The 10,264-nt window shown below is 49.2% G+C and overlaps 3 protein-coding genes across 3 annotated transcripts; 1 reads left to right on the top strand and 2 right to left on the bottom strand.

The window, feature by feature from the left end:
* Window positions 1-2,065: 2,065 nt before the first annotated feature.
* Window positions 2,066-6,266, bottom strand: ARB_03326 (uncharacterized protein; the record flags this gene model as incomplete). Its single annotated transcript, XM_003010579.1, has 4 exons — window positions 2,066-2,473; window positions 2,537-2,875; window positions 2,937-5,967; window positions 6,034-6,266. The coding sequence occupies 4 exons, from the start codon at window positions 6,264-6,266 to the stop codon at window positions 2,066-2,068; spliced, it is 4,011 nt and encodes a 1,336-aa protein (XP_003010625.1).
* Window positions 6,267-7,013: 747 nt separating this feature from the next.
* Window positions 7,014-7,855, top strand: ARB_03325 (uncharacterized protein; the record flags this gene model as incomplete). Its single annotated transcript, XM_003010578.1, has 3 exons — window positions 7,014-7,174; window positions 7,347-7,698; window positions 7,766-7,855. 3 exons carry the CDS (start codon window positions 7,014-7,016, stop codon window positions 7,853-7,855), a joined length of 603 nt encoding a protein of 200 aa, XP_003010624.1.
* Window positions 7,856-8,710: 855 nt separating this feature from the next.
* Window positions 8,711-10,203, bottom strand: ARB_03324 (uncharacterized protein; the record flags this gene model as incomplete). The annotated part of the gene is made up of 2 exons (XM_003010577.1): window positions 8,711-10,019; window positions 10,115-10,203. The coding sequence occupies 2 exons, from the start codon at window positions 10,201-10,203 to the stop codon at window positions 8,711-8,713; spliced, it is 1,398 nt and encodes a 465-aa protein (XP_003010623.1).
* Window positions 10,204-10,264: the final 61 nt, after the last annotated feature.

The following is a 10,264-nucleotide window of genomic DNA, read 5'->3' as shown; positions in this document are numbered from 1 at the left end:
TGTTGGTAGTGTGTCGAACTAGTTCCGGCGAGAGATAGAAAACGAGTCACTCATGAGCATCTAGATAATGCCACCTGTGGCCCTAAGCTTGCAACAAAAGGGGCGGGGAGGGGAGTCCTTCGATGGAGGTTGCGCAAGCGGATGATCTGGTGATTTCTGCGCTGGCGTTGCGTTGCCTTGGGATGCACGAACCCGTTCAGCTCGTCAGTGGCAGCCTGATGCGGGTGTAAATAGTTAGATATCCGAAGGATCAAAGTCGTGGATTAGGCTGCTCTGCGATGTTGTGTCGGTAAACGCTTGTCTTCCCAGGCGCCGGGTAATATGGTGAAAAATGAGCATCGCCAGGAGCAGTGAGATTATATTCAAATCCATCATGAACATGAACGGGGGCGGCGCTTAGCCCTGCTCGTATTGGACGAAAACATCTCTCAATAGCAGAACAAGGGGCCCCGGGAGCTTCGGAGGAGAAATGGGGGTGACGGAGGCTGTGCTGTGCTTATACACCGCAGGTAGGAAGCCTGGACGAATAGCCTGGCGCCTCAGACGAAAAAGCGACCCGACTGCTCGGTTGAAGCCCCCCTATGCCCTGCGGTTCGAGTGTGATACCGTGGTGATCGGGCCTGTGATGCTGCCCCTTGGCTCTGTGGGCAAATAATATCGAGCGATTCGCCATGGCGCTGCAACCGGGATGCGGCCAGCCTCCGCCCAACGCCTCGAGCCTTGGAAATGCGGTCTTGACTGGCTGCTGGCGAGATGAGGAACTGCCAGTTTCAGACTAGTTTGAAGAGACTCTGTTGTTCATTGGCAGTTGTATGAAGACATGCACAACAAGGGCAGGGCGCAATGCCGTTGTACAGATCGGTTTCGTCGGGCTGTTGCATGTTTTGACCTCAGCGGGTGTTCTAACACATCCACCGCTTCAACAGGCAATACAACCAAGGAGTAGCTAGTCCTATCGGCTCGTGAGCGGGTTACCTACATGTCTTGTCTCTCCACGCGGGCGCTTCGAGAGTCGAGAGACCCGGCTAAAATGGCTAGAGGACGGCATGGAGATGCCCTGGCCTCCCTTTGGCGCCATGGTGGGACCCTTGATCATCGATATCAAGACATAACATGGTTATAAATGTTAGTATCCAATCTTATGAAGGCCTGGACAGCCCGTTCTAATCACCGTCCTTGTTTGGCTGAATTTGCTTCCTGTTCAAGATGATGTTAGCTGCCATCTTGGAGAGAAGTGGCCTGGGACAAACAGCGTAGTGAGCGTAGCTATCCAGAAGCATTCCGCTGGCTAAGTGACAGCCACGATATGATCAATCGACCTCGAATGCAGAATCTGTAGAACGGCCCCCTAGCTGAACGGACCGATGCTGACCTAACCATGGAACCGCCAGGGGGCGACTGGCCGTCATCGCGAGGATCCATGGTTGATGTCTCGGTCCACTGGTAAACTAAGGAGTAGATATCTTCAAGTAGAAGCAAACAGTTTGATGACACCCATCCAGTCCTATCAATGGCCACTTGGACTCCATCACATGCTCTCTGCTGTGTTAACGCGGACAGCAGGTAACTCGAGGTAGCACCAGGTCCCATGGCATCATCGTACATGTATCGCCAGGCCGGATGCAAACGCATAACGGAAGGCGGGGAAGTGATCCTGGTGTTTTTAGTTTGGACCCTGCTGTGAATGTACGCCAGGCCTTACAAGGTAGTTATGGGTATATACCTAGCTCGGGGGCTCGCTCAGGGTCTGAACCCTTGCATTAACTAGTTATCGTTGGATGCAGGTGAAGATGTTGGGGGCCCCTAGGCTTATGAATTACGCGGATCGCTTTGGGGCCATTTCTTTTCATGCTCATTTCAGATGCAATTTTTCAGGTACTGAGTCGGCTAGTTATCTATGAAAAGCATACATTCGCCCGACCAAGTACATAACCCATAACCATCGTGACGTTCTTCTACTCCTTGGGACACCACTTCTTTTTTAGAGAGAAAAATTCCTCAACCGGAGTACGAAGTGCCGAGTCAACTGCCCATGTCAAATGTTATTTGGGGTTTGGGGGTGATATTAATCGATGGAGCGTAGAAGCTGCATAAAATCCTTTGAAATCCACTCCACATAGCTCTTCCAGGAGTGGTGGTCATTAGACGCCTCTGCAGCAGGGAATGCCATCTGTAACTCCCGGCTGACCTTCAGTACGCCAATAGATGCCTCCTGCGCCTTCTCCAGCTCCTGTTTAACAGCTGATTCTTTGGGTTTGACGGACAATACGACCCGGAATGAGTTACTGAAAGCATCGAGTCGAGCAAGAGTTTCTTCCGGCGCCAGCGTCATCAACTTGGAAATCATGAGTGTGCAAAGAGTTCTGATGTCCTGTTCGTCTTCAATACCGGCAATAATCCTATCGTAGACCTCGGGAAGGTTGACGGCAGAAAATGCGACATCAAGGCATGTGTAAAGTGTTTCGTATGCGCTCTGTAGTCATTAATTAGTAAAACTAAAAGTATGTATAGAGATGAACTACTTCACGGTCCTCACCTTACGAAGTTCCAGGCCGTCGTCAACCTTATGTTTAAAGGGGCCCATCTGTACTTCTCGAACAAGCTCCGGCTTCAAATTCGTGTCTCCCATAACTGCGGGTAGCAACTGAGGAAGATGTGGTAAAACAAGAGCTGTCTTGTTGTGAATTGCAGAGTTCAGGGTTGTCAGAGCCAGGCGGTGGTTGGCCAAGTCGCTATCATTAAGTATTGTGACCAAAACAGGGACTATGAGCGGACGGAGTGTCTCGTTATAAGTGCTGCTAGAATCAGCAAGAGTGTAACGGAATGCAGAAATAACTGTGCCCCTGATAGTAGCATTTGGATGGGACAAGTATTCCTATTCAGAGATATTAGCGTTGTGCGTTATCGACAACATAAATAAGGGCGAAGGGATATACCTGTAGCTGTGGAATGTAAGTTGCGGGATCAATCAAGGATAGACGCCCGATACATTCAGCCCCAACGGTGCGGTTGTCTTCATCGTCAGAAGCTGACAATAGTATCTGCCACAGTCGAGTTGCGAATGGCGCAACATGGGTCTTGACATCTTCAGGGTGTTGAAGAATCTCTTTAAGTGAGTGTAACAGTAGATATTTATAAGACTTAGACTTCTCTAGTCCTTCCAGAATAACACGTAAGTAAGCGTCCACGTTGCTAGCTCCCGCATTTCCAAGGGCAACGGCCGCAGAGAGCCGGACTTTGTCTGACGGAGAACTGAAGTTTGTAATGAACAGCTGAGGGTCAAGGGGCGATTTATCTCCCATTCTAAGGCCAATTTCACCCAAGATGGCTAAAGCAAGACACTTGCGCTGGTTGTCTTGGGCTGTCTTAAGCTCGGTTAGGAAATCTTCGGTTGTGACGCCAACTTTTGGTCCACTGTAGACGAGGAGAGTTCCAATTGCCTTTCCGACAACGGCCGAATCTCCATTAACGCCGACGGTTTGTAACAACGCTTTCATGAGCTTTGCACCTGCTCCCTGTTCACCAATGACACGGACGAGAAGGATATATGCCTTCAATGCCGTCCCCGTTAGAGTGCCTTGAACGGCGGCACAAAGCTGAGCAATAATATTGTCATTGACAAGATCTGGACCGTAATGGGGTAGAAGTTTTGCGAAGATAACTAGTGCAGGTGTCAACAGATGCAAATCGTCTGCAGAAATAAGGGGCGAAATGGCGACGCGTAGGCCTTCCGTCGTGTGTTTGTCGAGATACTGCCTGGTCTGAGAGTTCATAGCGATACTCTTCAGAGCTCCTAGACAGACGTCGCGCAAGGTGCGGTCAACCTTCCTGAGCTGGGCCGCGAGCTCAAGGGTCACATATCCAAGCCAGGATGCCTCAACATCATCGCTTTGGCGAGCAAGTAATGCAACATCGTCTATGGCACGAGCAGCGGCGACTCGCGTAGTCTCGTTCTTTAGGCGTTCGAGGAGAACTAAAAGTGCCTTTCGTCTCTGCTCGAGAGTAATAAACCTGCGCCCTTCTGATCCAGATGTGCGACTTAACATTACTCCAAGGACATGAATACCACGCTGCCGAACTCCCAAGTCCGTGCTGTTGTCGGTCACCTTTTCCACCACGATATCATACAGTTTCTCCAGCTGTAATCCCAAATCACGGTCATCTACGGAGACTCGTGGGGGGGTTAGAGCGACCACAATCTGTTCAATTGCGCCTAGTGCTTCGCTAGATACCTTGAAGTCTCTGTTATTCACACAAGCGACAACTCCTGGTATCAGGGCAATTAAAAAGGGAGAGAGAGAGCCTGAGGGGTGAGTCTCAGAAATTGCAGCAATTAACCCCAATGCCTCAACCTGAAGGTTTCCTGCACTGACTGAGTTTGACCCAGCAGAAACTGTTACACCACCACAGAGGCCAGAAGTCTTCAAGGCGTCAGCGATAGGGTCTTCAATTCTCTGTAAATAGTCTGCTAGGCCGCCATAACGAACTAGAGCAAGAGCTTTTAACAAGAGAATAGCGCCTTGTTTGAGAGGTATTGGTGCGCCTTTCCATAATTTTGTCAACGCTTGAACGATACCCGGAGTGAGATCTGCAAGGTCAGTCTGCGGGCCGGGCTGAGGAGTTGACGGTTTGGCAATTGGGGTATCTGAAGTAGATGGCGGTGGGAAATCCGATTCGAGATCAATCACGGTAGCATTGCTATCTTGCCGTCTTCTCTTTCGAGATGAACGAGCTTGAGAGAATGGATCAGCGTAAAACAGGTTAGGTCCGGTAGCCAGGTCACTCGTCTTTCGGACCAAGCCAGTCATTGTCGCGATAACCTCAACCTTGACACTCTCTTCTCTTTCTTTCGTGAATCTAGAAAGAAGTGCGGGTGCTATTTTCTGATATATTGAGCCGTCTTCGACAGCTTTGGTGTTTCGTCCCTGAGTTGACACAATGGTGTATAAAACTTTGGCAGCGCATCTGCGAACTTTCCAGCTCAGATCATCAATGTCACTGTATCCTTCTTCTTCCTCAAAGTCATCAAATGCATCATTATCGTCATCGGGCTCTTCAGTAGCTCCATCATCACTGCTTTCGTCCTGGGTACCACCCATTTCTTCATCTTCCTCCAGTTCTGCAACGTTCGGATCATACTTGAGATATCTCAAAGCAGCCGCAATACAATCATTAAGGTATGGCTGCATTTCGGATCCACAATATCCCAGTAGGGTATCAAGGGACACCAGTGCAGTCTCACGCAACTCATCCTGCTTGGGATCATGCTCTCCATCGTCGGACATGTCATCATCCATCTCATTCATCTCCTTCTCACTAACAGCTGAAAGCACAAAAGGAGCTAATGGTTTTAGATATGGGCCAAACTTTGCGGGTGTAGATCTAGCCATGGCAGAAATGGCGGCGATCAAATGACGGCGACGGTTGATAGTAAGATGCGGAGATTTGAAGCTTTCAATAAGGCCAGATACGAAGCCACTTAATTGAGCATCAGACAAGTGGATTGATAGCATTGAGATTGCTGTCAGGGCACGCTTGGTAACTACCGTTCCAGCATGATCGTTCTCAATGACACGTAGAACGGTCTGGAGGAGCTCGAACAACTCTTCGTCGTTTAGCATGGGTCCATAAGACCGCACTACATCGATCAACACATCGATGGCATCGCTGCTAAAACCCTTTGCTGGGTCATTCACTATCATTCCTGGTGCCGCGGTTGGCAGATTTCCTCTCGTCGGTGTACCAATCAAGCGTGGAATCAGGACCATAGACACCGCCTCATAACTTGTCTGTACCTCTCTGGAATTGATAAGGTTGATATTAGGTCTTGGAAGGGCCGCGAGAATCATCCGAAGAGCGGTGTTTGGCACAGATGTGTCGATGGTTTGAGAGCTCGTGAGAAGGGCAAGCTTGTCGATAAAAGGAGAGAGAACATCAGGTGGTAGACGCGTAGCCAGAGGCCCAATACTGTTCCCTTAGAGTCAGAACAGGCTTATTCGTTGCAGTGACTGAGAAATAGGATGTCTATCTTACCACTTCAGAGCTACATTCTGTACCTCTCCATTCTGATCCTCCAGAGACTTAAGCAGTCCCTGGACCATTCGGTTGCATGACGAAACGTCTTGTGAGAAGTAGGATGGACTACAGCCTTCAATAAGAGACAGTAGATCGTTCAGGGACATGTAGCGGATATCTGGGTCCGGATCAGTGAGCTTGACCATCAGCGGGCCTAGGGCCTGCTGGATAGACTGCTTATGGAACGCCATCTCTGCGAGCCTGGAACCACACAGGGGAAGAAGCAGCTCAAGAAGAGCTTCTCTTTAGAAGGACCACAGGGCTACAGAAGTAGCAGAAATAGCAAGATGGTCAGGATGTGATGGTTAAGAGGGTAGGGTGTTCAATATCAAGACAGAGACTGAGGGGACTCAGAAGGACATGGCGGGGTTGCTTTATAGGCAGCAACCGGAAGATGCAGCTAAGGAAGACACTCAGAGGACAAGAAGACCAACTGAGAGTGAAACCCTTGTCGACTCAGGATGTCCTTCAGAGTGGCTGGAGAAGTCCTGGCCTCCTGGTCTGGCGTTGTTTGTGTCATGTAGTAGTTAAACAACAATAACTTAGAGAGGAAGCGGAGGGAGACGTAGTGAGCTTAACCAGCGTTGGCTCTACACAGATAGTGCATCCCAACAAAACGTCACTACGCCTGCTATCTACTATATAAACAGCCCTATCTATATCGCAATGCCCCTTCTATGCATCTATTTAACCACTCTGAACATGTTATTAGCCTCCAAGATGCATCTCAAGTGCTGCTTGCTGTCCAGAGTGAGGATGGCCTGTTACCAGATCACGTGGCCACTGCTTGTTCCAACCTCTTTTCTTCTTTTCTGCTTCTTCGCTTCTTCTCAGTCTTGCATCTCACTCAGCCCATCAACTGCCACCTTCTACACCCGCTCGAGGAGTCCGATTCCAGCCCAATTGCGCTTATTCACTGCAATTGACCAGATAACATCATGGTTCTCTCACGATCGCCCGCTCTTCGGTCACTCTGGGCCCAGTCCAGACGGATCTCGGCTCCCAGAGTACCGACAACTCGAGCATGGCAGCGAGTTTCTCGACGAGGCTATGCCGACCAGGCTCACGGTTCTCATGAGGCTGGAAGCGATATGCCATGGTAAGTCTGTCTTGTCGGGTGTCGGGCGATGTATATTGTCAAAGACGTTTTCCGGATCAGCCCACTACCTCGACTAGTGACTATGACGGCTTGTAGTACAGCAGCAGTTCTATACATTGCCGCGGGTATTCTGATCATTGACTGATGCAATTGCTCTGTTTGTTGATTCTAGGCTGCTTGGTTCCGTCGCATTCACTCTCCCAGCCGCATACTACCTCTACCAGTCCGGCCCTGCGGGAAAGTCTGGCCATGATGCCCACCCACACGTTGAACACGCCGTTGAGAAGGTGAAGGAGGTCGTTAGCGAACCAGTCAAGGAAGAGGCCAAGCCAGAGCCAGCCGCCGAGCCAAAGGCTGACCCTGAGGAGACTAAGACTGAGGAACCCAAGGCTGAGGAGCCAAAGTCCGAGGAGCCAAAGACAGAGGAAGCTCCAAAGGCTGAGAGCGAGGCTGAGGAAAAGCCAAAGGAGGAAGAGAAGCCTGCTGAGGCTCCTGCTGAGAAGGCCGAGGAGGAGAAGCCAAAGGTGAGTGTAAGATGAGTCCCTTGAAGCTCGGGTGGGACTGGCAATTAACAATGTGGTTTGTTACTAGGAGGAGAAAAAGGAAGAACCTGCTACTGCCGAGGACAAGACTCCTAACCCCAGGGCGCCTACCAAGGAACCTCCTACCAAGTCCAGCTAAGCTACCTCTTCTTGAGTTTTAAGTGTGGGATTCTGAGCAGCAAAGAGACAAACCGCCCGTTGAATGTCTATTCTCTACAACAGTTCATTTTCCTTACAATTCCTGCTACCCTTGTGCTGTAACATAGTGAATGACATGATCATAAAACCGATATAAAAGAGCATGTACAGAACCCAAACCCTTCCTTCTTACAATTCACCCAAACTTCTCTTTTTTTCATTTTAGGTCATTAGAATAGATGCAGATAGTATACATTGACTTGTTTCCTTAGATTGATATCATCACTTCTTCCATTGAGGTTGGGCCTGTATTACATTAATTAGAAAGCATAGATAATGATAATAATCATCATCACAGGAACATGTTCAATCAGCATTGAGCATTCAAAGGAAAAGCAGAGCATATTGAAACTACCAAGGGATGATAGCCAGTCTGCAGTCTGCTATCCCTAGAGGTGCATTCAACCTGAAAAGGGGGAAGGGGGAAAGACGACGTAATATGTATAAGAAAATCAAATCTAACCGTACGCCAATGCTATAGCCGATCTCGTAGGTGAGACTTCGAGCCCATGCCCCCCCATATATATATATATATATCGCGAGCTTCGATTTTTCAAATGCCCACTGACAAAGAGAATATAACAAGGAAAGGAAAAAAGGAGGATGGATAAACATGATTAGAGGTATGTATATGGAGGGAAAGGGTAAAAACCTTGACCTGCCGAGGCTATGCAATTCAAGGGTATAAGAATGGAAAAGAAGGCTCAGGTCATCCGGTAAGTTCTCATGGTTTTAAAGGATGGTAATGGAGAATGGAGAAGAGAAGAAAAAAACAGAAAGAAATAATTATCTTCATTCATTTGCGTTTCGTGGCGGCACCGTTTGAATTTCCGTTAGTCAATAGTCCTGTAGATGATCCGTTCTCAATTGGATCGAGGTTCTCCTTCGTAGCATGGCCGTTGACGAGGAGGGTTGGAATGGGAACTCCATTCGCTTCGCCGGTCGTACTTGATTCTTCAATCTCGTCGTCTTCTTCTTCGTTGTCACTTCGCTCGTCCTGCAGTGCGTTGCCAAAGACATAGGTCTTGGCAATGCGGATGATAAGGTAGAGCCAGAATAGATTGATAGCCTGAAGAGAACCCAGGAGACCAAATGTGATGTACTGGCTAACCCAGAACTTGTACTGTTCGGTCTCCCAGTTGAGTTCGAAAGGCCCAACGGTTCGGAACTCTGTCAGGACGGCCCAGAGAATGTGGAGGTTAAGGTAGTGCCTCATGTAAACCCAGACGGCAACGAAAAGGGCGAAGAATGGGGTTATGATCGGCGAGTCCAGGTAATTGAGCGTTTTCGACGTCTGTAGGCCGTTAGTTGCAAATTCAAAGCCAAAAAAAAAAAAAAAATAAAAATAAAATAAAAAAAAAGCATATAAAAAAAGGGGGAATCGGTGGAGTAGGAAACTCACAGCAAGGAAAAAATCAGAGATGTCATGTGTGATGTAGACGGCGAGACCGATATAAGTGAAGTGGAACCGGTAGCTCAGCGCAATGAGTGCGAGAGTGATGATATGATGCCCAACCAACTCCTTGAAGTCTCTCCTAGGCTTCTCTAGTTTAAGCAACAGCACAATTCCTTGCTGAGCCCAATATGCGGCTTCGAGGAGGTAATATGCCTTGAAGTCCGCTGTATGCGATTTATGCGGGAAATTCTCAAACATGGCCGTAGTGTTGAAGTACCAGATATTCGTCTGCTTCATGACATACAACCCATACGGCCCGAAGACACTGAAGTACATGGCCGTATACACCTGTTCCATAAACCGGGTGATCTTCGAACGGCCCTTGATCCCGGCATATAGAGCCCACGGCCGAATAACGCATTGCATCAAGAACTCACGAGTAAACGAGAGCGCAATGGTGTAGAATGCCACAAAGGCGATATCGAGCTTCCCCTTGCCGTACAGTACTGGGCCGCCCGGTGTCTCCGGAGGCAACGGATAGGAGAGGAATATGCCATAGTGTATCGGGTTGGATTCTGTCGGGTTGACGGCGTATGCGGCGAGGAGAATGGCGAGGAGAGCGAGAGGCAGGACCCAGGTATGTTTTAAGCAGACGTCTTTGACCCGTCGAAGCCACGACCTGGCTCTCTTTCGCTTCGAGTGCGGCTTGCTAGACAGTCCGTTGCCGTTCTGGAGTCGCATCTGCAAGGGATCGCAAAAAAGCAGTGTCAGCGAGATTATCTCACGTATCTTTAGTCAACAAACCAAACGGGACCCGAGCCGTTAGCTACCTTCTGCTGGGTGAGCTCTGCATGACCGCCAGCCATGAGAGGCGTCTTCGAGTCGTCCTTCATGGTGCAAGTGTCTGGCGAGGGCCTGTCTCTTTGCGAGGGAACGGGAGAAGGCTGGAGGAGG

Source organism: Trichophyton benhamiae, assembly GCF_000151125.1.
Source record: "Trichophyton benhamiae CBS 112371 chromosome Unknown contix01456_5.r1.exp, whole genome shotgun sequence".
NCBI lineage: Eukaryota > Fungi > Ascomycota > Eurotiomycetes > Onygenales > Arthrodermataceae > Trichophyton > Trichophyton benhamiae.
The sequence above is the reverse complement of the archived record's forward strand: the minus strand, read 5'-3'. Positions and strand labels throughout refer to the sequence as shown.